This window comes from Argopecten irradians, chromosome 1 (genome assembly GCF_041381155.1).
Source record: "Argopecten irradians isolate NY chromosome 1, Ai_NY, whole genome shotgun sequence".
Taxonomy (NCBI): Eukaryota; Metazoa; Mollusca; class Bivalvia; order Pectinida; family Pectinidae; genus Argopecten; species Argopecten irradians.
In genome coordinates this window covers 65,582,264-65,610,254 of record NC_091134.1, presented here as the reverse complement: position 1 = coordinate 65,610,254, position 27,991 = coordinate 65,582,264, and the positions used below count along the sequence as shown (strand labels likewise).

The 27,991-nt window shown below is 36.1% G+C and overlaps 1 protein-coding gene across 1 annotated transcript; it reads right to left on the bottom strand.

Annotated features, from left to right (window-relative positions):
* Positions 1-29: 29 nt before the first annotated feature.
* On the bottom strand, positions 30-27,968 carry LOC138305685 (TBC1 domain family member 15-like). Its single transcript, XM_069245978.1, is given in 16 exon segments — positions 30-3,296; positions 4,070-4,186; positions 11,592-11,689; positions 13,288-13,387; positions 13,683-13,783; positions 14,355-14,471; positions 14,659-14,753; positions 16,146-16,249; positions 18,207-18,335; positions 18,798-18,971; positions 18,974-18,994; positions 25,082-25,193; positions 25,763-25,970; positions 26,314-26,449; positions 26,910-27,011; positions 27,823-27,968. Coding segments are annotated over 16 exon segments (1,983 nt in total). The 5' UTR covers positions 27,841-27,968; the 3' UTR covers positions 30-2,945.
* Positions 27,969-27,991: the final 23 nt, after the last annotated feature.

Sequence of the window (27,991 nt, the reverse complement as noted above, 5' to 3'; positions counted from 1 at the left end):
ACAGTTTTCTGAGACACGAATAATGAAACTGAAGGCATTAACATTTTTATTTCTTTGTTTATATTTATGGAACAAATAAAAGTATCAATAAGAAAAAAGTACAAGATTTCATACAGAATAAAACTGAACTAGTTCCACAAAGTGTTTCACACTTAAGATCACAGTATTTCATATTATAGTAGATTTTAGCAGTGCTGGAGTTTCATCATCTGTTGCTAGGGTGTTGTGTGAAGGAGTTTCATTTTCAGGCAGTACCCAGTACTTTCTGTCGGTTGAACTTGTCTGTGGTACCGCCTGATTTAGGCTAAATTACAATTGATAACATAGAGATGGTATAGAAAAGTACCTCCTGAAATTGCAATTGTACCGCCTCTCCTGAAAGATAATGAAACCCTCGAGGGTGTACCATACCCTCATCATCTGTTGCTATGGTTTACACATACCCTCATCATCTGTTGCTACGGTTTACACATACCTTCATCATCTGTTGCTATGGTTTACACATACCCTCATCATCTGTTGCTGTGGTTTACACATACCCTCATCATCTGTTGCTATGGTTTACACATACCCTCATCATCTGTTGCTATGGTTTACACATACCCTCATCATCTGTTGCTGTGGTTTACACATACCCTCATCATCTGTTGCTATGGTTTACACATACCCTCATCATCTGTTGCTATGGTTTACACATACCCTCATCATCTGTTGCTGTGGTTTACACATACCCTCATCATCTGTTGCTATGGTTTACACATACCCTCATCATCTGTTGCTGTGGTTTACACATACCCTCATCATCTGTTGCTATGGTTTACACATACCCTCATCATCTGTTGCTATGGTGTTGAGTGAATCATAAATATCTACCGTTCTGTCTAAGAAATATTGAAACTTCAGCACTGTCAAGACCTATCCTAACATAGCATAAATGATACACTTGATGAATACTGAGATATAACTATGTAATGCTAGCTACGTATACATAAATAATTGTATGTACAACAAATGTTAAATGTATATAACTATCTCATAAACTCTCACCACTTACATTAATCACAGTTTGTAGTAAATATGCACTGCCTTACTTATCTTAAATTCAACTCCCATTTAGCAGTCAGTATGGGCAATTCTATAATATCTACCTCACAATTAACTTCCATTCCAATATCATAAAATGCATGTATCAATAGTTGATGTAATTTCTGTAAACAATAGACATGTTCTGATGTTGAATGTAACAACAACCACAAAACAAAACTTCAACAATAAACACATCAGAAGATATTTTTAAACAGCAGTTACCTAATTCTAGCATTTTTGTTTTGTGCTAGAAGCATTGCACTATCACAATTACTATAATCTTACTTTCACTTTCACTTTAAACATCATCTTTACCATTTGTATCAATCTCACAGTTATGTACTATATTGAGATAACAATCACTAACACTTCTGGTGGTCAATTGCATTTTTTTAAACAGTTATTCAAAATACAGGATAAAAACTCATGGAGATATAGTTGTTAGATGATGATTTTCGACTAGTATTAAGACATGAACATAGTGTTTCAACTACAGTTATAAAACCAGTGTCTTCTCTGATTCAATAATGTTTAATTGTCAAACCAGAGGATCAGTGTGCCAGGTACATCATCAAGCACCAAATAAAGTGTACCAGGTAATTATAATTACCAGGTATCTGCAAATAATGTTCTAATTTGTTCTAATTCTTTACATTACAACCAATTTTCTGAGAATGATAGTAGTTTAAAGAAACTTGTTAATAAAGGCTAGTAAATCTGAAATCTTCTTATTGTAAGAATCTGTAAAATATTATTATGTGATCGGATATTTTCATTCATAATTCAAAATAGAACTGAATAAAGAGGGACCATAATCTTTATAATCATAACCTTTAACTGAATTACTTAACATGAGGAGCCAGTTTAATTAGCAGAAGTTGGTCCCAACAAAGGTTTACCCTGAACTTCAAAATCATTCAATTCAAATGAAGTTCAGTCCAGCAGACTTAAAGTTAATGATGTCTAACTGTATTTCCTTACATATGCAAATTACACAGTACACAAGACCAATATCACATCCACACAGAATGTCGTTCATACCATCACAGCGTCATCCTTACATATGCAAATTACACAGTACACAAGACCAATATCACATCCACACAGAATGTCGTTCATACCATCACAGCGTCATCCTTACATATGCACATTACACAGTACACAAGACCAATATCACATCCACACAGAATGTCGTTCATACCATCACAGCGTCATCCTTACATATGCACATTACACAGTACACCAGACCAATATCACATCCACACAGAATGTCGTTCATACCATCACAGCGTCATCATTAACATAATACATATTACAAGAAAGCTTTTTGTAGTTGACACTTAGCACTTTCACAAGTTGATTCACCATTTTCTTGAAGTCATATATTAGACAGATATATCTAATAAAAATGCTGACAGGTTACTGGAAGCTTTGGTGATTAGCTGGTACATTTATCTGGAGAAATGATTGTAGCAATTAATAGATGTGTTCTCCAATACATCATGTTATAAGTACCCTAGCCCTATAGGGTGATACCCTGGAATAATGGCTGGTCACTGGTCTTGGTCAGCATCAGTATGCAACACAACACTGAGCAAGTCTCATGACGAGATGCAACACTGCCTCGACACTCTGACTACGAGCGGAAGTGTCAGGATCCTAGGTGCTGAAGAGGACATGTTATACACAAAATTCAAACAGTGTAATCATCTGAATCAATCAGCATTACACACTTTACTGGTGAGTAGCATAACTAGCACCAAATCTGGACTCGCGGCAAGTTTGCAGGTACAACATGTGTCTCTGTACATAGTCACCCAAGTGGGTCTTGAATTAGAGTCACTCGACTGCTTGTTCAACTAGTTATAGACCAAGTTCATGGCTGTATCTGCATTTTCTGTGAGTATTTCCAGACTGCTATCATCTGGTGTTGTCACTGCAGTGCCAGAGCCAGAACTTGGTGCACTGAGTCCGTTCTCTCTCACATGGAGTGGCAGCTCAAGTCTTGGCGTGGATTCATGATTTATTGGTGTTCCAATAGGTGTAGTTTTGCAGGAGCTTGATGTTGAACTGCTTGGCGATAATTCCATTCCTAAGATTTCTTTCAGCAGTGTAGGGAGTTTTTTACTGTTCTTGAGCTGTAGGCATATGCTCTCAGCTTTCTTTAGAGTGTCTTCTAAGTGGATGGCTAGACTCATATCATTGATGTGCTGTAAGATAGTGAGGTAAAATACTCAACAATCTATATCAAAACACCTTCACGAACTTATTAACTTGACTGTAGCCAACATGACTTCACTACTCTTGGGCCGTTTTCGATTATATGGTTTGACTGGTTGGACCTAGTTGTTTGTTTATTAATCAAAGACCGACCTGGTGATTTTATATTGTTTTCAGACGAGCCTTGACAAAGCCCTCACAGGCCTGTATCAAAAACTGCAGGTCTGTCAGGATTCATACTTGAAATAATGTCTTTAACCAACGGTCGAACTGGTTATTCCAAATAAACGAAAACGGCCCAAAAGTCTGTCAATTAGAATACAGTCAGTGATCTGTAGATGCGAGGCAGGTACTTTTTCTGTTCAGTATTAATCTTAGGCCAAAAAAATGTCTGTTTAGGGTTAAATTGGCAAAAAAAAAAGAGGGTTGGAAAGTCGGTTAAAAAAAATTTTTTTTAGTGTCTTTCGATGTATTTATTTACTCATATATATTTTTATGCCTTATGAGTAGCTAGAGCACATGGTTCCCGTTTATGAAAATATCTCGGGGCTCTTCAAACTCATGTAACAATAACACATGTCACTCTAATAAGATGCCGTAATGTAACAAAGGTTATATCTTAGATGTCTTGTTTTCTTCTGTCAGAGTAGTAAATAGAAGTTGCCTAAACTTTTGGCTAGGAACATGTCTTGTGATATAGATTTATAAATGAGAGTGACATTATTAACAGAAGTTATACCCTGTTAAGGGGAACTTCGCTTACCTTTAGGATTTCTGTGAAGCCAAATTTGTTTTCTATGAGTGTGATTTTCTCTGTGTCCAGTATAGCCAGGCATATCAACAGATGGAAGTTCTTACACGGACGCTCTGTCCATATCACCTGTAGTAAATACAATAGCCAGACATATCAACAGATGGAAGTTCTTACAGACGCTCTGTCCATATCACCTGTAGTAAATACAATAGCCAGACATATCAACAGACGGAAGTTCTTACACGGACACTCTGTCCATATCACCTGTAGTAAATACAATAGCCAGACATATCAACAGATGGAAGTTCTTACACAGACGCTCTGTCCATATCACCTGTAGTAAATACAATAGCCAGACATATCAACAGACGGAAGTTCTTACATGGACGCTCTGTCCATATCACCTGTAGTAAATACAATAGCAAGACATATCAACAGACGGAAGTTCTTACATGGACGCTCTGTCCATATCACCTGTAGTAAATACAATAGCCAGACATATCAACAGACGGAAGTTCTTACACGGACACTCTGTCAATATCACCTGTAGTAAATACAATAGCCAGACATATCAACAGACGGAAGTTCTTACACGGACACTCTGTCCATATCACCTGTAGTAAATACAATAGCCAGACATATCAACAGACGGAAGTTCTTACACAGACGCTCTGTCCATATCACCTGTAGTAAATACAATAGCCAGACATATCAACAGATGGAAGTTCTTACACGGACGCTCTGTCCATATCACCTGTAGTAAATACAATAGCCAGACATATCAACAGACGGAAGTTCTTACACGGACACTCTGTCCATATCACCTGTAGTAAATACAATAGCCAGACATATCAACAGATGGAAGTTCTTACACGGACGCTCTGTCAATATCACCTGTAGTAAATACAATAGCCAGACATCAACAGACGGAAGTTCTTACACGGATGTCTGCCCATATCACCTGTAGTAAATACAATAGCCAGACATATCAACAGATGGAAGTTCTTACACGGACGCTCTGTCCATATCACCTGTAGTAAATACAATAGCCAGACATATCAACAGACGGAAGTTCTTACACGGACCCTTGTCAATATCACCTGTAGTAAATACAATAGCAAGACATATCAACAGACGGAAGTTCTTACACGGACACTCTGTCCATATCACCTGTAGTAAATACAATAGCCAGACATATCAACAGACGAAGGTTCTTACACGGACACTCTGTCCATATCACCTGTAGTAAATACAATAGCCAGACATATCAACAGACGAAGGTTCTTACACGGACACTCTGTCCATATCACCTGTAGTAAATACAATAGCCAGACATATCAACAGATGGAAGTTCTTACACGGACGCTCTGTCCATATCACCTGTAGTAAATACAATAGCCAGACATATCAACAGATGGAAGTTCTTACACGGACGCTCTGTCCATATCACCTGTAGTAAATACAATAGCCAGACATATCAACAGATGGAAGTTCTTACATGGACACTCTGTCCATATCACCTGTAGTAAATACAATAGCCAGACATATCAACAGATGGAAGTTCTTACACGGACGCTCTGTCCATATCACCTGTAGTAAATACAATAGCCAGACATATCAACAGATGGAAGTTCTTACACGGACACTCTGTCCATATCACCTGTAGTAAATACAATAGCCAGACATATCAACAGATGGAAGTTCTTACACGGACGCTCTGTCCATATCACCTGTAGTAAATACAATAGCCAGACATATCAACAGACGGAAGTTCTTACATGGACGCTCTGTCCATATCACCTGTAGTAAATACAATAGCCAGACATATCAACAGATGGAAGTTCTTACACGGACACTCTGTCCATATCACCTGTAGTAAATACAATAGCCAGACATATCAACAGATGGAAGTTCTTACACGGATGTCTGCCCATATCACCTGTAGTAAATACAATAGCCAGACATATCAACAGATGGAAGTTCTAACATGGACGCTCTGTCCATATCACCTGTAGTAAATACAATAGCCAGACATATCAACAGATGGAAGTTCTTACATGGACGCTCTGTCCATATCACCTGTAGTAAATACAATAGCCAGACATATCAACAGATGGAAGTTCTTCCACGGACACTCTGTCCATATCACCTGTAGTAAATACAATAGCCAGACATATCAACAGACGGAAGTTCTTACACGGACGCTCTGTCCATATCACCTGTAGTAAATACAATAGCCAGACATATCAACAGATGGAAGTTCTTACACGGATGTCTGCCCATATCACCTGTAGTAAATACAATAGCCAGACATATCAACAGACGGAAGTTCTTACACGGATGTCTGCCCATATCACCTGTAGTAAATACAATAGCCAGATATATCAACAGATGGAAGTTCTTACACGGACGCTCTGTCCATATCACCTGTAGTAAATACAATAGCCAGACATATCAACAGATGGAAGTTCTTACATGGACGCTCTGTCCATATCACCTGTAGTAAATACAATAGCCAGACATATCAACAGATGGAAGTTCTTACAGACACTCTGTCCATATCACCTGTAGTAAATACAATAGCCAGACATATCAACAGATGGAAGTTCTTACACAGACGCTCTGTCCATATCACCTGTAGTAAATACAATAGCCAGACATATCAACAGATGGAAGTTCTTACACGGACGCTCTGTCCATATCACCTGTAGTAAATACAATAGCCAGACATATCAACAGATGGAAGTTCTTACACGGACGCTCTGTCCATATCACCTGTAGTAAATACAATAGCCAGACATATCAACAGACGGAAGTTCTTACACGGACGCTCTGTCCATTTCACCTGTAGTAAATACAATAGCCAGACATATCAACAGATGGAAGTTCTTTCACGGACGCTCTGCCCATATCACCTGTAGTAAATACAATAGCCAGACATATCAACAGATGGAAGTTCTTACACGGACGCTCTGCCCATATCACCTGTAGTAAATACAATAGCCAGACATATCAACAGATGGAAGTTCTTACAGGACACTCTGTCCATATCACCTGTAGTAAATACAATAGCCAGACATATCAACAGATGGAAGTTCTTACACGGACGCTCTGTCCATATCACCTGTAGTAAATACAATAGCCAGACATATCAACAGATGGAAGTTCTTACACGGACGCTCTGTCCATATCACCTGTAGTAAATACAATAGCAAGACATATCAACAGATGGAAGTTCTTACAGACACTCTGTCCATATCACCTGTAGTAAATACAATAGCCAGACATATCAACAGATGGAAGTTCTTACACGGACGCTCTGTCCATATCACCTGTAGTAAATACAATAGCCAGACATATCAACAGATGGAAGTTCTTACACGGACGCTCTGTCCATATCACCTGTAGTAAATACAATAGCCAGACATATCAACAGATGGAAGTTCTTACAGACGCTCTGCCCATATCACCTGTAGTAAATACAATAGCCAGACAAATCAACAGATGGAAGTTCTTACACGGACACTCTGTCCATATCACCTGTAGTAAATACAATAGCCAGACATATCAACAGATGGAAGTTCTTACACGGACGCTCTGTCCATATCACCTGTAGTAAATACAATAGCCAGACATATCAACAGATGGAAGTTCTTACACGGACGCTCTGTCCATATCACCTGTAGTAAATACAATAGCCAGACATATCAACAGATGGAAGTTCTTACACGGACGCTCTGTCCATATCACCTGTAGTAAATACAATAGCCAGACATATCAACAGATGGAAGTTCTTACACGGACGCTCTGTCCATATCACCTGTAGTAAATACAATAGCAAGACATATCAACAGATGGAAGTTCTTACACGGACACTCTGTCCAATATCACCTGTAGTAAATACAATAGCCAGACATATCAACAGATGGAAGTTCTTACACGGACGCTCTGTCCATATCACCTGTAGTAAATACAATAGCCAGACATATCAACAGATGGAAGTTCTTACACGGACGCTCTGTCCATATCACCTGTAGTAAAATACAATAGCCAGACATATCAACAGATGGAAGTTCTTACAGACGCTCTGCCCATATCACCTGTAGTAAATACAATAGCCAGACAAATCAACAGATGGAAGTTCTTACACGGACACTCTGTCCATATCACCTGTAGTAAATACAATAGCCAGACATATCAACAGATGGAAGTTCTTACACGGACGCTCTGTCCATATCACCTGTAGTAAATACAATAGCCAGACATATCAACAGATGGAAGTTCTTACACGGACGCTCTGTCCATATCACCTGTAGTAAATACAATAGCCAGACAAATCAACAGATGGAAGTTCTTACACGGACGCTCTGTCCATATCACCTGTAGTAAATACAATAGCCAGACATATCAACAGATGGAAGTTCTTACACGGACGCTCTGTTCCATATCACCTGTAGTAAATACAATAGCCAGACATATCAACAGATGGAAGTTCTTACACGGACGCTCTGTCCATATCACCTGTAGTAAATACAATAGCCAGACATATCAACAGATGGAAGTTCTTACACGGACGCTCTGTCCATATCACCTGTAGTAAATACAATAGCAAGACATATCAACAGATGGAAGTTCTTACAGACACTCTGTCCATATCACCTGTAGTAAATACAATAGCCAGACATATCAACAGATGGAAGTTCTTACACGGACGCTCTGTCCATATCACCTGTAGTAAATACAATAGCCAGACATATCAACAGATGGAAGTTCTTACACGGACGCTCTGTCCATATCACCTGTAGTAAATACAATAGCCAGACATATCAACAGATGGAAGTTCTTACAGACGCTCTGCCCATATCACCTGTAGTAAATACAATAGCCAGACAAATCAACAGATGGAAGTTCTTACACGGACACTCTGTCCATATCACCTGTAGTAAATACAATAGCCAGACATATCAACAGATGGAAGTTCTTACACGGACGCTCTGTCCATATCACCTGTAGTAAATACAATAGCCAGACATATCAACAGATGGAAGTTCTTACACGGACGCTCTGTCCATATCACCTGTAGTAAATACAATAGCCAGACATATCAACAGATGGAAGTTCTTACACGGACGCTCTGTCCATATCACCTGTAGTAAATACAATAGCCAGACATATCAACAGATGGAAGTTCTTACACGGACGCTCTGTCCATATCACCTGTAGTAAATACAATAGCAAGACATATCAACAGATGGAAGTTCTTACAGACACTCTGTCCATATCACCTGTAGTAAATACAATAGCCAGACATATCAACAGATGGAAGTTCTTACACGGACGCTCTGTCCATATCACCTGTAGTAAATACAATAGCCAGACATATCAACAGATGGAAGTTCTTACACGGACGCTCTGTCCATATCACCTGTAGTAAATACAATAGCCAGACATATCAACAGATGGAAGTTCTTACAGACGCTCTGCCCATATCACCTGTAGTAAATACAATAGCCAGACAAATCAACAGATGGAAGTTCTTACACGGACACTCTGTCCATATCACCTGTAGTAAATACAATAGCCAGACATATCAACAGATGGAAGTTCTTACAGACGCTCTGTCCATATCACCTGTAGTAAATACAATAGCCAGACATATCAACAGATGGAAGTTCTTACACGACGCTCTGTCCATATCACCTGTAGTAAATACAATAGCCAGACATATCAACAGATGGAAGTTCTTACACGACGCTCTGTCCATATCACCTGTAGTAAATACAATAGCCAGACATATCAACAGATGGAAGTTCTTACAGACGCTCTGTCCATATCACCTGTAGTAAATACAATAGCAAGACATATCAACAGATGGAAGTTCTTACAGACACTCTGTCCATATCACCTGTAGTAAATACAATAGCCAGACATATCAACAGATGGAAGTTCTTACAGACACTCTGCCCATATCACCTGTAGTAAATACAATAGCAAGACATATCAACAGATGGAAGTTCTTACAGACACTCTGTCCATATCACCTGTAGTAAATACAATAGCCAGACATATCAACAGATGGAAGTTCTTACACGGACGCTCTGCCCATATCACCTGTAGTAAATACAATAGCAAGACATATCAACAGATGGAAGTTCTTACAGACACTCTGTCCATATCACCTGTAGTAAATACAATAGCCAGACATATCAACAGATGGAAGTTCTTACACGGACGCTCTGTCCATATCACCTGTAGTAAATACAATAGCCAGACATATCAACAGATGGAAGTTCTTACAGACGCTCTGTCCATATCACCTGTAGTAAATACAACAGCCAGACATATCAACAGACGAAAGTTCTTACACGGACGCTCTGTCCATATCACCTGTAGTAAATACAATAGCCAGACATATCAACAGATGGAAGTTCTTACAGACACTCTGTCCATATCACCTGTAGTAAATACAATAGCCAGACATATCAACAGATGGAAGTTCTTACACGGACGCTCTGCCCATATCACCTGTAGTAAATACAATAGCAAGACATATCAACAGATGGAAGTTCTTACAGTCGCTCTGTCCATATCACCTGTAGTAAATACAATAGACAGACATATCAACAGATGGAAGTTCTTACACGGACGCTCTGCCCATATCACCTGTAGTAAATACAATAGCCAGACATATCAACAGATGGAAGTTCTTACAGACACTCTGTCCATATCACCTGTAGTAAATACAATAGCCAGACATATCAACAGATGGAAGTTCTTACAGACGCTCTGCCCATATCACCTGTAGTAAATACAATAGCAAGACATATCAACAGATGGAAGTTCTTACAGACACTCTGTCCATATCACCTGTAGTAAATACAATAGCCAGACATATCAACAGATGGAAGTTCTTACACGGACGCTCTGCCCATATCACCTGTAGTAAATACAATAGCAAGACATATCAACAGATGGAAGTTCTTACAGACGCTCTGTCCATATCACCTGTAGTAAATACAATAGCCAGACATATCAACAGATGGAAGTTCTTACACGGACGCTCTGTCAATATCACCTGTAGTAAATACAATAGCCAGACATATCAACAGATGGAAGTTCTTACACGGACACTCTGCCCATATCACCTGTAGTAAATACAATACAAAGGTCAGGGAAGACAACAGAATTGTTTATATGTGACTCATTACTCACAATGCAATCACTGACATGAATCCTTGAAATAAAAGGGAATAATTGAAAATCTTAACATTTAAACAATACTTGAAAGCTGATCAACATCCCTTTTCATCAATAAGAAATATGAATGTAAAAGTTGAAAGCATTTGTTGTAAAGGATGAATATTGGCACACAAAATTTGTGTGGCAGAAGTTTAACTTTGCTTTTCCAATCTGAAGAGCAAACACCGAGAAACTTTTCACAGGAGGCTGGAATTTCAAAACTTGTAATTTTTCTGATTTCTATTTATTGAAAACTGTCTGTCAACACTGCTGTATCATTATTCAAGCTTACCTCCCATAATCTTTGGACATCGCTGAATGAAAATTCTCTCTTAAAGAAGATGAGTAACCATCGGAAACAGAAGTAGAAGTTACCAGAGTCGTGGCTCTCTGTGGAATATAAAACAATGTCAAGTTAGCTGGATTTTGATGACTTCAAAACTTTGTCTTGCCTACCAGCGAATAAGTCATCTCATACGTTTGTAAGATAGGCATACATGAATGACAGACACATTTCTGATCAAAGCATCATAAAATTAGAAGGGATAAGAAAATTTTCTACAAAATATTCATATTTTAATGTTTTAAATAGGTAAATGTTTATATTATAGAGTATAGAGTCAAAACAAGCCATGGATATTTATCCTGTTGGAAGAACCAATATACAATATGAAGGTGGCAAATTATTGAAGGAAATTTTAGGAACATCTTTTCATTAGGAATGTCTCTTCACGAATGTATTAATACTGCTTCATCGATGAGAGTTAACAAATAAATGTGATGTCTAATAAATGAATGTATAGTGACCTAGATAACTATATAAGGCAGTGTTAGAATGTGTACTGACCTAGATAACTATATAAGGAAGTGTTAGAATGTGTACTGACCTAGATAACTATATAAGGAAGTGTTAGAATGTGTACTGACCTAGATAACTATATAAGGAAGTGTTAGAATGTGTACTGACCTAGATAACTATATAAGGAAGTGTTGGAATGTGTACTGACCTAGATAACTATATAAGGAAATGTTGAAATGTGTATTGACCTAGATAACTATATAAGGAAGTGTTGGAATGTGTACTGACCTAGATAACTATATAAGGAAGTGTTGGAATGTGTATTGACCTAGATAACTATATAAGGAAGTGTTGGAATGTGTACTGACCTAGATAACTATATAAGGAAATGTTAGAATGTGTACTGACCTAGATAACTATATAAGGAAGTGTTGGAATGTGTGCTGACCTAGATAACTATATAAGGAAGTGTTGTAATGTGTACTGACCTAGATAACTATATAAGGAAGTGTTAGAATGTGTACTGACCTAGATAACTATATAAGGAAGTGTTGTAATGTGAACTGACCTAGATAACTATATAAGGAAGTGTTAGAATGTGTACTGACCTAGATAACTATATAAGGAAGTGTTAGAATGTGTGCTGACCTAGATAACTATATAAGGAAGTGTTGTAATGTGTACTGACCTAGATAACTATATAAGGAAGTGTTAGAATGTGTACTGACCTAGATAACTATATAAGGAAGTGTTGGAATGTGTACTGACCTAGATAACTATATAAGGAAATGTTGGAATGTGTATTGAACTATTAGATAACTATATAAGGAAATGTTGGAATGTGTATTGACCTATATAACTACATTTTGTATAAAAGGAAGTGTTGGAATGTGTACTGACCTAGATAACTATATAAGGAAATGTTAGAATGTGTGCTGACCTAGATAACTATATAAGGAAGTGTTGGAATGTGTACTGACCTAGATAACTATATAAGGAAATGTTGGAATGTGTATTGACCTATTTAACTACATTTTGTATATAAGGAAGTGTTGGAATGTATATTGACCTAGATAACTATATAAGGAAGTGTTAGAATGTATATTGACCTAGATAACTATATAAGGAAGTGTTGGAATGTGTATTGACCTAGATAACTATATAAGGAAGTGTTAGAATGTGTACTGACCTAGATAACTACACAGTTCTGGGTCAGAGAACTGCATCAGTCTGTGGATATCTGCTAGCTGGTTCTTCATTCCTTTCTGATCCATCTCAAAGTTCTCCCACTGTAACATTAAAACCAAGCTATCTCAAAATCTAATAGAAGTTTCATAGACACCAAACATTGAAGGATGAAAGTTGAATCAAAGAATGATATTTTCTATTCCTGTCTATCTACTTCTCATCATCTGATTGTAAAGGAACCCTAATTAGGCCAGTGATAAACCAAGGCTAAAACTTGGATAGCTGCATGATCAGACAAATTATCTTGATAAGTTTCTCTAGTGCGAAGGTTTCTTGACAAATCTTTTTATTTATTTTGTTGTTTACTAAATAATGTAAACAGCCTGATATACTTACCACTCTGTCCATGAGACCAGCAAAGCACCAGAAAGCATCAACTTCATTCTCCATGACAACCAGAATGGGAGACAATAGATCACTCATCCCTTGGACGTAACCTAAAAAACAGTAACAAACATTTCTCCATTACTGACCATTTCATCTAAGAAGTGAAAAGAAATTATGACACAACTCAAAATTTCAAAATTAATTTTACTGGGGAAATTGGCTAAGGTTCATATATTATTACAAATAAATGTGATGTCTAATGAAGGAATGTATAACAAACCTTAGCCAATTTTCCCAGTAAAAATTAATTTTGAAATTTTGATTTGCATCATAGAGTTATATATTTATTACAGGTACAGACGATTTTTAATTTCATTAAATTCAAAACAAATTATCATTATTATTATTATCATGTATTATATACAGCTTATCATATTTCTGCTAAGAAGATCTAAAATATCTTTCATCTGGATACATGTACTTCAATAATTTTTGGGAATACCAACAAATTAACACAATTATTTTTTCCTTAGGTGGTTTCAGACCAATCACATGCAAATGGAGAGATGTACATTGCATTTCTTTAGAAGAGAATGCTTTTGAAGATATGAAATCTGCCTTTGTTTTTCTGACTTAATGTGTATGGAGTGGGAAAGGTGGGTAAAGAAGGGATAACTTTACCTAGGTCAAAGTTGTACATACAGTACGTCATCAGGATATCGTTTAGGACTTGTAAGTTAGGATTACACTCCCCCTCGAAGAATTTGTGTGTACGATCTGTACGTGTCACATCCTTCTCTGTAAATAAACATTTACAACAATTGTTAGATCTCTGAAATTGAAGATTATCCAAACTTATTATTTAATGCATAAATCTAAATCACACTATAAATGAAACTTAAGTGAAACTATTCAAAGACATGAAAATGATCAATTTTATTGTTACTAGATATTTATTCATATGACAAAGGGGAATAACTCTTACCTATGAGACATTTCCTTTCCCTTAGCAGGGAGAATCTTTTCTCCTGGACATCACTGATTGTCTTCCACTGTAGCTTCATCCTGAAGTAGTCGTCCCTGAAATAGTGACATAAAACATTAGAACAACGATAGGAAGCAGTCCATCAGTGGTAATAGAACACTGACATTGTTTTTTCTGTGATTTAGATCAAATGCTATAATTTAAGTCAAAGTGACACCTAGGTAAAGATAAAAATAACTGTCTTATTATCAATAATTGTTGGAGAGAAAAGGATAAGATCCTGTCTAGAAGAACAGGGAGATAATGGACACAATGCCTCACTCAATCCCCACCACCTTTTTTACATTGACCATCAAATAATACCTGCAACCTTACAACAAAGACCAAATGGGATCTAAAAGGAGTGAAAAAAAGTACAACAGCAAGTTTCCAATAAAACTTAAATTTTAAGCTAAAATTAAAAGTAAATGTTTATTTAGGGCTGAAACGATTAGTCGAATAATCGGAGGCGATTAGGTTAATGAAGCTAATTGCTGATAATCGATTAAAGATTTTATTAATCGTTAATCGTAACATGCATAGCCAGTGCATTGTAAGCTGACTAAACACGTTGACAGATCATGGATTTCTGAGTAAGTCATTCCGACTGGAGTTTCATCTCTTTATGTACATGTTTTGAACTCAACACAGCATATATGATGTGAGAAATACTTGTTAAATTACGTCTCTGTGGAAGTTAAAGTCATTAATCAATGAAAAAGTGGATGTCATGAGAAAGCTTGCAACACGCTGTTCGCCAATTTTCACTAGCGATCGACTCCATGTTGTTACGTCACGGAGGCCTAATCGCCGCCAGAACGCTCGGGAGCGGAAGGAGCAGTAATCTTGTACATTTAAATTTTACTATTGCATGTGTTTATCATATAAAAAGATTGTTTTTGTTCGTATTCTAATTGAATATAAGAGTTGTTGATTTATTTTATTTTTTTTATCACGGAAATAAAAAAGTTCATTGTAGAAAATTTGGTCATGTCGCTTCGTGGCGATCCAAATTTGGTTGATTAGTCGTACGTGTGAAGGTCACGTCAAAACAGCGGGTTAGCAGACTTGATTTAAACGATGTTACGGAAGACGATACAGGAACGGAATTCAGAGCTTATTTGGGATAAAATACGTTTGTTTTGTCAATAAATCTATTCTTGTAATTTTTTGGTAAGCTTTTTGTATTTGTTGGTAAGCTTATATTATATAAGGCATGTCCTCTGTCATATTATACGGTAGGTGTTATTATTAGTTGATAACAAAAACATGGCGGACGTTTTCAGTAGTCAGTAGTGAAAAAATATAGTTGCCTTCAATTCAAACGATTAATCGATTAGTAATCGATTACATGTGACCGAATAATCGAATACAAAAAATACTATTCGTTTCAGCCCTATGTTTATTAAAGTATTACTAGTAAGTAAGACCACAATAAACATCCTTACACTTTGCGTTTCCTCTCATCAGCTCTGGTTTTGTATGTCGACTGCCAATCGTAGTAGCCAAGTAGGAACTTCCAAACCTCGATCCGTATAGACGGGTCCACGCCCTGTAATATATATCACTATATCTTTAATATCTAACGCTACTGACTTATCATGTATGTATATGTATAAATATCAGCGGGGAGTACCTATGTACACTAACAGTTATCTGGCCTAAGTTTCTTAAATTTCAGAAAACAATACAATGTCAGATTTTAACATGTTACAGTTTAAGGTGAATGAAATAATGACAAGGCAGATTATTTTCTTCTATTAGATATGGTATGATAGAGTCTGTCTAAAATATGTGTAATCATTTACCTGTCAGATATGTTGTTTATATACTACTTAAAATTTGCTAAGGATCACTTTTATTTTGTAGTATATCAAATTCATGTAATTGTACAATATTCATAAAAATGATTTAATGATGTCTTTAACATGATTAAACACAGGCTACAACAGAAAAACTATGGAATTTTTTGAGTGCTCTATACATTAATTGCGAAACAGAGCTACCCCCCAAAATCACAAAAACACAGCAATGGGAACGAAAATGAAATTCACGTTAAAACAGTTTTCTCGTGTTATTTTCATTTCAGCATATTGTGTGACGTCCCCTAGCTTCAATAACACTGCGACATCGCCGACGCATGCTCGCAATTAAGTCCCGTTTCTGGTTTTGCTGGATGAATGCCCATTCCTCTCGCAGAGCCGTTACAAGTTCTTGCGGTGACCTTGGCTGGTAAACGTTGGAAGAAATGGATTCCTGTAGCATGACCCACACGTGCTCTATCGGATTTAGATCTGGAGAACGAGCAAGCCAGTCCATACCTACGATAATTTTCCTCTGAGGTAGGCAACAGTGACCCGAGCTCTATGTGGATGAGCGTTATCATCCATTAGAATGAATTCCGGACCGATAGCACCAGCATATGGTCTAATGTAGACATCGAGGACTTCATCGCAGTACCTCTGGGCTATCAAATTGCCGTTCCGGAAGACATGGAGATCTGTTTTACTTTGGACACTTATACCACCCCAGACCATTCCAGACCCGCCGCCATGTTGGTCGTGTTCGCAGACGTTGGCTGTAGGAAATCGTTCATTTGGTAGTCTCCACATTCTAGCACGCCTGTCTGTGAAGTCGAGACAGAATCTGGACTTGTCTGTGAACAGAACAGGGCTCCAGTCTCTGATAGTCCATCTCGCATGATCGTGGACCCATGTAAGTGTAGCCTGAGCATGCCTACCAGTCAAGGGAATCCTCTCTGCAGGTATACGAACTTCAGTCTGCATGATTATGTACAGATTGCGTAGATATTCGAGTTCCAGTGGCGTTTATGAAGTCATTTCGTAGTGACATAGCGTTACTAAACCTCTGACGACGGGCTTCAGAGGGAAACTATCGAACGCGTGGACTGGCCTGTTCGTTCGCCGGATCTAAATCCGATAGAGCACGTTTAGGACATGCTACAGGAAACCATTTCTTCCCGCGTTTAGCATCAAAGGTCACTGCAAAAACATGGAACAGCCCTGCAAGAGGAATGGGCATCCATCCAGCAAAACCGGAAACCGGACTTAATTGCGAGCATGCGTCGGCGATGTCTAAGTCTTATTGAAGCTAGGAGACGTCACACAATATATTGAAATGAAAATTACACGAGAAAACTGTTTTAACGCGAATTTCATTTTCGCTCCCATTGGTGTGTTTTTGTGATTTTGGGGGGTAGCTCTGTTTCGCAAGTAATGTATCGAGCACTCGTGAAAATTCCATAGTTTTCCTGTTGGAACCTGTGTTTAGACATCTTAAAGACATCATTAAAGTATTTTTATGAATATTGTACAATTAAATGAATTTGATATACTACAAAATAAAAGTGATCCTTAGCAAATTTTGAGTAGTATAGATTAGTACATCTAATTGGTAAATGCAAACCTATGTACTTACATGCAAATATGCCATTATCATTCATTTTGTCCTCTCCACTAATTTTTCTTTTAGCAAGTATGTATACATACCCCGCGAAAAATGACATCCTTGAGATTGTCCACGTCTTTGATGCGACCATCTCTGTCCATATGTTTAGACCACTGTTGTGAGTCGAGCGGCGTTCCTCGGGTTACCTCTGGCCGAGCTGGAAGTTTTGTCTGTAGCACAGATACATATAATGTAAATCATAAATATGGTCACTGTCTGCAGGTCAAGCTTATAACACACATTCTGTAAACAAAGTAAATTCAGCAGTGACAATTATTTTTCCAGATTGAAATAATTCAGCTAATTTCGAAATCATATTGGTTTTAAGTACGATACCATACACCTCCTGTAAGTATATCAAGGTGAGATGTGCTGCTCAATGGTAGTACATTTCAGTGAGGTAGCACTAGTACATCTGCTGCTATGTACTCCATATATAAACAATGAGGGCAACAAAAACATACTCCAGCATCCCAAATCCTGCACACAAACAAACATGTGTGAATGTCACATACAGAAAAGGCTGTATTTGGACTGTCCTGTGAATGTCACATACAGAAAAGGCTGTATTTGGACTGTCCTGTTTAAACTGTTGATGAACTATTTAAACTCTGTGAGAAACAAACTGATACCTTAGTGACGACCTCAAATCCAGCTTCCACCTGTTGATTGATCTCCATACCGGGGATATCCTCCTGTAGAATTTCCGCAACTTCTTCTTTTGGTCGACTTGTCACATTCTCCGGAGTCATGATGGAGTCACGCAGGAAGTTTGTTACCTTGGCAAAGCCTCCAAGGGCAGTGGTGTGTAGGGATCATTGATGAATTTCTGAAAAAGAATGAATAATTGACTGCTCTTATTTTATATATCATATATTATCTTGAAACAGTTTCGCATATACAACATGACTTTTATATGTAAGATAGATCACAGGTGTTTGGCTCTAAAGACATTTTTCTCTCAATATATACTGTGACACCACACTGTCCGACCATTTGAAATCTGTCTGTTTTCCGATGTTTCTGGATACCTAGTGACATTTATACGGCATAATATATATTGTATCATATACCAAATTAAAGATAAATTATCTGGCTGTCGATTGAGAGTATTCCCATTGTCACATCTTATACGTTTGTTAATAATCATGCTTTTTCTGAAATTGGGTTGTGTTATTTGGCTGGCCGAGTTATAGACCTTGACACAGTATTACATATATATATAAGAGAAAAATGTCTTTAGAGCCAAACGCCTGTGGATAGATGAATAGACACACATTGATACCCTCCTGCCTCTCAGCCCCAGTATTTGTAAATTTTGCAACCACCCACAGATATCTCCATTGGTTAAATTATTATCAGTTATTAAAGAGAAGAAGTCATATTTGACAGATGTGTGACAATGGACACCTAATACCATGGTATGGTATAGACTTACCATGGTCCTTCAGACTGAGACAGAAAGTACATGTGCATGATATGAAGGCTGGAAGGTAACCCCTCTGTCTTGTTTTGTAAGCTATGATATTCACACAATGCAAAAGGATGTAATTATAACAGACTCTTAAATCGTTGTGTTAATGGGTATGCACTTAACTGCTTAAGAAAGAAAATCTGCAGATTATACCAAAGAAGGATAGAAAAGGTATAGATGATCTTCAGAAAATCCTAAATACTTCTCAATGAGTAGTGCTTACAGCAGACCATGGGCCTTGGATGAGGAAGCAGGCATTTGAAAGTCTGATCAAATGGTGGACTAATAAAATTAATGATTACTGGTAAATACTTGCCATACACAATCATGATCACTCAGAACAATTAGTGCTGCAGTAAAGGTCAATTTCATCATATCTAAGCATCACTTATTAATGACATGTCCTCTTTACACATAATTATAAATAGCAAATTGATGTACATGGATTATAGTACCCATTTCCTGTTTCACCACAATCTGTACATGTATACATAAACAACACACTTAAATCTTCTATACATGATTTTATACTAAGAATTCCACACCTTTATTAAACTACAGATGGTCAAACCAAAATCAAAAGATTAATCAAAACGATTAAATAAAACCACATTTTTGTTTCTTTTGACACTTAGCCTTCAATTATTAGCCACACAAAACACAGCTATGTGCAGAACTAGCAAAATCCTACAGCGTGAATATCTCTATGTACCATAATCTAAACTCATGGAGAATGAAGAAACTAAGTCTATTTGACAAGTTTTGGCACTTAGCATTTATTTAACTTTCATGTGTATAATGGGACGATTGCTTGATCACCATACTTATCAAAGCATCTCTGTTTAAAGCAGAAAAAATTACAGAATGATTTTTGAAAAGTTTGATATTGTAAATGTCATATCAACAGTCAAAGATTAAAAAATACCTTTTAACATCATTTGCTTTTATTCTTTAAAGTTTTGTACTGTTTGTGAATATTAACATTTATGGGTTACATTTAATTTTGTGGACTATGTACCTATTTTAGAAGTTACAAAAATAAGACTACACCTGATAAAAAAATTTAATATGCTTTGTTTTGATCTCCAACCCAAGACCCTTATTAAACACTTCAATAGCCATTTGACACTAGGCTTAGTCTTACACTTCCATATATAGAGATCTAACAGCACTTTGGTAAGACACAGCTGTGACCTTATGGTGTTGGTTATGAATGTTTTCTTGATATAAAGTTAGTAATTAGCAAAAATGTGTATAAGCATGTATGGACACTGACTGGTCACCATTATTGTTAAAAGCGTCCCATTAGTTAGCAAACATCTGAATATAATACTTGCTAGATCCACCCTTTTTCAATCATACCTAACTTTAAGTATTTTTTTATTATTCTAAAATATATAACTTTAAGATCACATCACTTCATCAGGCAAGAATCCCACTGGCATTTTCAGTTACATATATTTCCTGTTCTGAATTGTCGGATTAAAGCACCAGTGGACTGAGACCATATCAAATATATGAGAAAATTTCAATAAGATTAGAAATGTTCAATAGATATGCAGTGAAAATTGGAAAAATACTCTTTATGACTATAAGTGAAAAAAACACAATCTAAAATATCTGTAAAATAGATACCTTGGTAAGTACCCCACTTCTATATGAATATCGGAATGAGAGGGGCTAGGACAGATATGGATAACATATCTTAATATACCTCTACTTTATTTACACTATATAAAAGTTACTTGATTAAAATAACTAGCTCCCAACTTTCCCCCCAAAACCTTGCTAAGCCGTCTGCTAGTCTTTCGAACTAACACACCCCTGGAAGCTAGCACACACCCGCACTCGGCTAGTTTCGTCGAACCAGGCGATGTAAAAATTGGGCAGAGCTAGTTGTCGATCACGCCATCTCCAGCGACATAATCAAATGACGTTAGTATCGTTTCATATGTACATGTACGCACAGTTATAATGTAGACTACCTATAAGTGGTTAACATCTCGGATTTTCAACAATACATATTATTTCAGTATTATGCCTTGTGGTAGAAAATGTTGAAATATTGAGAAATCATAGCAGAATCAAATTTTAACCTGTGGGTTGAATAGAAGTAAAAGAAAAGGGACATGGAATCACATTGTCATCTCGGAATAATTTGAAATGTTTGAAGCCAAGATTATGTAGATCTATTATAATGCAAAATTCTGCTTTTTTAATCTCTAATGACCATGGCCATTGAAATTAGCAGGGCGTACGAGACATTGATAAAGCGTGTGAGACAAATACAAATGTACATCTTTTAGTCTAATAATAGTTTTGTATGTATCGGTATATTAAAACGTTAAAGTATGGGGTTGAGTCATATATCAAGTTTCTGGTTTCCCTCCAACTCGCCTTTTTCCCTCGGCTCCGCCTTGGAAAATAGACAAGTGTCGGGAAACCAGAAACTTGCTATATCCTTCAACCCCATAATTTAACTGTATAATAATACATCTCTAATTCATGGCAGGAGAAATAACAGTGTTCTTTTTATCACACATTTCCATAAAATCACAAAAAATGGAAATTAGCAGTCAATTATTTTGAAAAATTTTCAAATTCTATAACCATAGTGGTACATGTATATGTGAATTACCTCCCTTGAGTATTAAATCATTGGGTATGAATTTGACTTTGAATTCCAGTGTCCTATCTCAACCTTCTTTAAACACTGTTATGCCAGCTAGATCGTGACCGGTCTGTTTAGATAAGCAGGCAGACTTTATGATGACATTTTTTTCCATCAGTGTTACCTAAATACTCACCTGAGAGTCAGACTCAAAAAGATCATCATCCATCTAAATTTAGAATACAGCATTTACTTATGCTATTTAACCATATACATAACAACTTATATGTATTGACAAAAACAGGACAATTTATATGGATATATAATGGAAATCAGGAAAGTAAGTTATGCTAGAATGTCTAAAAGATGTTATATTAAATACACATATATTGTTGGCCACTCTAAACGTCTGTCAGTTTTTATTACTAACTTATTAGGTAGTTATCAAACATGACATCAGTTAGCAGAGGCCACTTTGTTGCAAAATAAAGACTTACTATCGACTGGTCCTTGGTTTCTCAAATATTACACTACAGTATAATGACAGACTCCCTTCTCCATCTCATGCTACCACGTTCTAGTTTACATCATTCACCAACTTTTAGAGTTCAAACATTTACATCATTCACCAACTTTTAGAGTTCAAACATTTACCTCATTTCTTTAATATTTTAGTCCCTCTCCCTCCCCCTGGCAGCTGTTAAATTCAGTGAGCTGTTAATATGTAACTTTGTGTTAATTAACAGGTACTATAATCATTGGATCACTAGGTATCCACTATGTAACTTTGTGTTAGTTAACAGGTACTATAATCATTGAATCACTAGGTATCCACTGTGTAACTTTGTGTTAGTTAACAGGTACTATAATCATTGAATCACTAGGTATCCACTGTGTAACTTTGTGTTAGTTAACAGGTACTATAATCATTGTATCACTAGGTATCCACTATGTAACTTTGTGTTAGTTAACAGGTACTATAATCATTGTATCACTAGCTGTCCACTATGTAACTTTGTGTTAGTTAACAGGTACTATAATCATTGTATCACTAGGTATCCACTATGTAACTTTGTGTTAGTTAACAGGTACTATAATCATTGTATCACTAGGTATCCACTATGTAACTTTGTGTTAGTTAACAGGTACTATAATCATTGGATCACTAGGTATCCACTATGTAACTTTGTGTTAGTTAACAGGTACTATAATCATTGTATCACTAGGTATCCACTGTGTAACTTTGTGTTAGTTAACAGGTACTATAATCATTGGATCACTAGGTATCCACTATGTAACTTTGTGTTAGTTAACAGGTACTATAATCATTGTATCACTAGGTATCCACTATGTAACTTTGTGTTAGTTAACAGGTACTATAATCATTGAATCACTAGGTATCCACTATGTAACTTTGTGTTAGTTAACAGGTACTATAATCATTGAATCACTAGGTATCCACTATGTAACTTTGTGTTAGTTAACAGGTACTATAATCATTGAATCACTAGGTATCCACTATGTAACTTTGTGTTAGTTAACAGGTACTATAATCATTGTATCACTAGGTATCCACTATGTAACTTTGTGTTAATTAACAGGTACTATAATCATTGTATCACTAGGTATCCACTATGTAACTTTGTGTTAATTAACAGGTACTATAATCATTGTATCACTAGGTATCCACTATGTAACTTTGTGTTAGTTAACAGGTACTATAATCATTGTATCACTAGGTATCCACTATGTAACTTTGTGTTAGTTAACAGGTACTATAATCATTGTATCACTAGGTATCCACTATGTAACTTTGTGTTAGTTAACAGGTACTATAATCATTGAATCACTAGGTATCCACTATGTTAACTTTGTGTTAGTTGTAACAGGTACTATAATCATTGAATCACATTAGTATCCACTATGTAACTTTGTGTGTAGTTAACAGGTACTATAATTAATCATTGAATCACTAGGAATCCACTATGTAACTTTGTGTTAGTTAACAGGTACTATAATCATTGTATCACTAGCTGTCCACTATGTAACTTTGTGTTAGTTAACAGGTACTATAATCATTGTATCACTAGGTATCCACCGTGTAACTTTGTGTTAGTTAACAGGTACTATAATCATTGTATCACTAGGTATCCACTGTGTAACTTTGTGTTAGTTAACAGGTACTATAATCATTGTATCACTAGCTGTCCACTATGTAACTTTGTGTTAGTTAACAGGTACTATAATCATTGTATCACTAGCTGTCCACTATGTAACTTTGTGTTAGTTAACAGATACTATAATCATTGTATCACTAGGTATCCACTATGTAACTTTGTGTTAGTTAACAGGTACTATAATCATTGTATCACTAGCTGTCCACTATGTAACTTTGTGTTAGTTAACAGGTACTATAATCATTGTATCACTAGGTATCCACTTTCTTTAACTTTGTGTTAGTTAACAGGTACTATAATCATTGTATCACTAGGTATCCACTGTGTAACTTTGTGTTAGTTAACAGGTACTATAATCATTGTATCACTAGCTGTCCACTATGTAACTTTGTGTTAGTTAACAGGTACTATAATCATTGAATCACTAGGTATCCACTATGTAACTTTGTGTTAGTTAACAGGTACTATAATCATTGTATCACTAGGTATCCACTGTGTAACTTTGTGTTAGTTAACAGGTACTATAATCATTGTATCACTAGGTATCCACTATGTAACTTTTGCTGTGTTACATAGTGTAGTGCGATCACCTGTGGGTCTCCGACAATGGTTTAACAGGTATGTACTATGATCATTGAATTACTAGGTACTCACCGTGACTCGATATGCTGACGAATCAGAAAACAAGTGTAACTCATCAAACGACTTGGACAACATGTCTGGGTCATGTTCCTGTACAATAAACAGTCGGCTATCATTGGGGGACCTGAAAAAAAATTCTATCATGCAATCTTTTTATATGTGTTGATATTTGATAACAAAAAATGAGCTTAAAAGTAAGATCTATAATAGATTAATCATTCTACAACACACAGAATAGAGTAAGACGACTATATATGCATACTAGTACTGTAAACAAACTTATTTTGGTCTATCAAATTTTGATGTAAAATTGATTTTCAGCAGGTTCTTGGAGTGATGAATTTCCATATTTGCAACAATTGCTACACTAATGACATACCGAAAACTTAATTATATATAGCGTAGTCATATTTTATATTAATTAGTGGAAAAGGTCTGGCACGAAAAAAACCCAGAAATATGATCACCACTAAAATATGTTCGTTAGTTGTTTATATTAAATAGAATTTATAACAAAAAGTAGTTTAATACCATGTTTATTAATTTTTCAGTGGTTTTTGCAAAAACAGCATTGGAATTAGACTACGAATACATACACTTTTTACTAAAAGTCAAGCATTTTTTGTGTAATTATTTATGATACAAACATCAGTTTTGAAATGGATTAAGATGTGAAATTGGAATGTTGCTTACCTCTTGATATGAAGGTATTTTCCGATCTGTTGGAGTAGCGCCTTGCTGCCTCCACTGTGGAAATGTAATGCTGGATAGGTTGTGCCATCTTTAAGGATGAAGATGATGTAAGCCCAGCCATGGTTTGGTGCATTTCTTTTGAAACTTTTTAAATCCATTATATCAAAACTGACATTGTATCGTTTTCTTGATTCTGCCTTTGAAGTCTCTGCATTTGAGGGATAAATGGATTGGTTTATTAATGACTGAATCAATGTAGGAAGTCTTTTAATTACTTTATATCTATGATCTATATCAACATTAACCGTTAGAGTTAAACCATCCATTTTACATTAAGAGAGATTTGGCTCTTGAAATGGCTAAATATGGATGTTTGGTAAATGAATCTAAAGTCATCTAAAGGGGGTGGTAGGTTGAAGGAAAGCAAAAAGTTAATAATAAGAGGTCTGAAGACCTTAACCACTCAACCACAAGAAATCTTGTTTACTTTACAGTTTACCCATTACAAACTTGATAACTTGTGTATGTTAAAACTATTTAATGTTTATTACCAGTGACAACATTATCCTTGTCTGGTTTGTAGCCCACTGAGTATGTTGTTCCAATAACTGCCCATTCCTGGTCATTCTGATTACTGTCTAGGCTCTGAACATCCTCTGCCTTCCATTCTATATAATTTCCTTCAGGCTATAGAAATAAAATGAAAAAAGAAAAATGATTATCAGGACTTTTAACTCAAAAGATCCCTAGCACACGTTCATTTTCATGACCTTTAAGTGTGACCATTTAGAATGATGATTAGCTACTGTCTATAAAACCACCTTTGAAGGCTTTATTAAACAGAATCACTATCAAGTTCAAAACATTGATGAGTTTCAAAAACATAACTAGTATACTGATACTATGAAGTGCCAAAAACATTGATTTTTAGCCACGAGAAATTACTTTGAATAATAAGATAGATAAAGATCATTTGAGTTCACAGAAATTTTTTATGAAAATTATCAATATCCAAAGGTTGTTTTAATTATCCTGAAAGTAGTTGCACTACTGATCCATCTGGACAGAGACAGTAAACCACTATAAGCTCTTTCGGATTTTTTATATACAAATGTATGCTATATGTAATCTAACAAACAGATAGTACCTTTTGAGTTAAGTAAACTCTTCCTGGAATGTGAGCATCTCTGTCTGCTGTTGTAGAATTCACATTAACGTGAATGTAAACTCCATCTCTCTCAAATATAACCTAAAACACAAACAGAACAATTCACTCACAACAAATTGACATGTGATGATTCATTGAAACAAGGAAAATAAGGAGCATGTGGTCAAGTGTTTTTTTTTTTCCTTCTTTGTTTTGTAATAATTCAGCTGAAAATTAACCATGCAGCTCTAACAATTACTTAATAACATAAGAAGCTGTTAGCTGGTTGGATCATATTATTGCTGAAACCCCCATAGGACACAATCTAACTGGAAAAATTCAAAGGTAGTGTTTTAGCTCGGGTGTTGATAATTTAATTAGTAAATGTTGATCCGCCCCCTTTTTATGATCTCCATTTTTCACATATTTTCATAGAATATTGTGATCAAATGTGTTTAGAAAAGACTATGATAAAAAAAATAAAAGTAGGGATGCATGAACTAAAATTATATTTCATTTTCTCTTTATACACTAGATCTACTGTACGTATTTTCATTTAATAATCTAATCATCTGTAAATTACTACAATGTACAGTACGTTGTAATTAATAATCACTTTCAAATTAAACAACAATGACAGCAGCTTTCGTATTTCTTATGTACGTTTCGTGGGGTATGATATATTGCTGATGACATCTTATAAGTGTATAAAATCAATTCGACACATAGACCTAGTATAGAAAATAGAGAAATGTCAAAATGAGACCATGTCAGTGCCAGTTCTGTTCAAATACAACATTGGGTCAGTCTGTGATTGAATATGCTGTAAAGGGGGCTTTTAGACATGGAATTGGAGTTGTAGTCATTCAAAGTAAAATATACATTAAAGTTAAACTGCGACGCCGATATTTACCTGTGATTGTGAAGCCATCTCGTATGTTGTGTGTAATGACGTCAAGTTATAATCATGGGGGTCACCTGTTGCCGCTCATATCACATAAAATAAATTATTGCGGAAGTAGATATTTGCCATTGATTTCCCACATAACGACTCCTTCTGAATTCAAACTTGTTAACTAAGT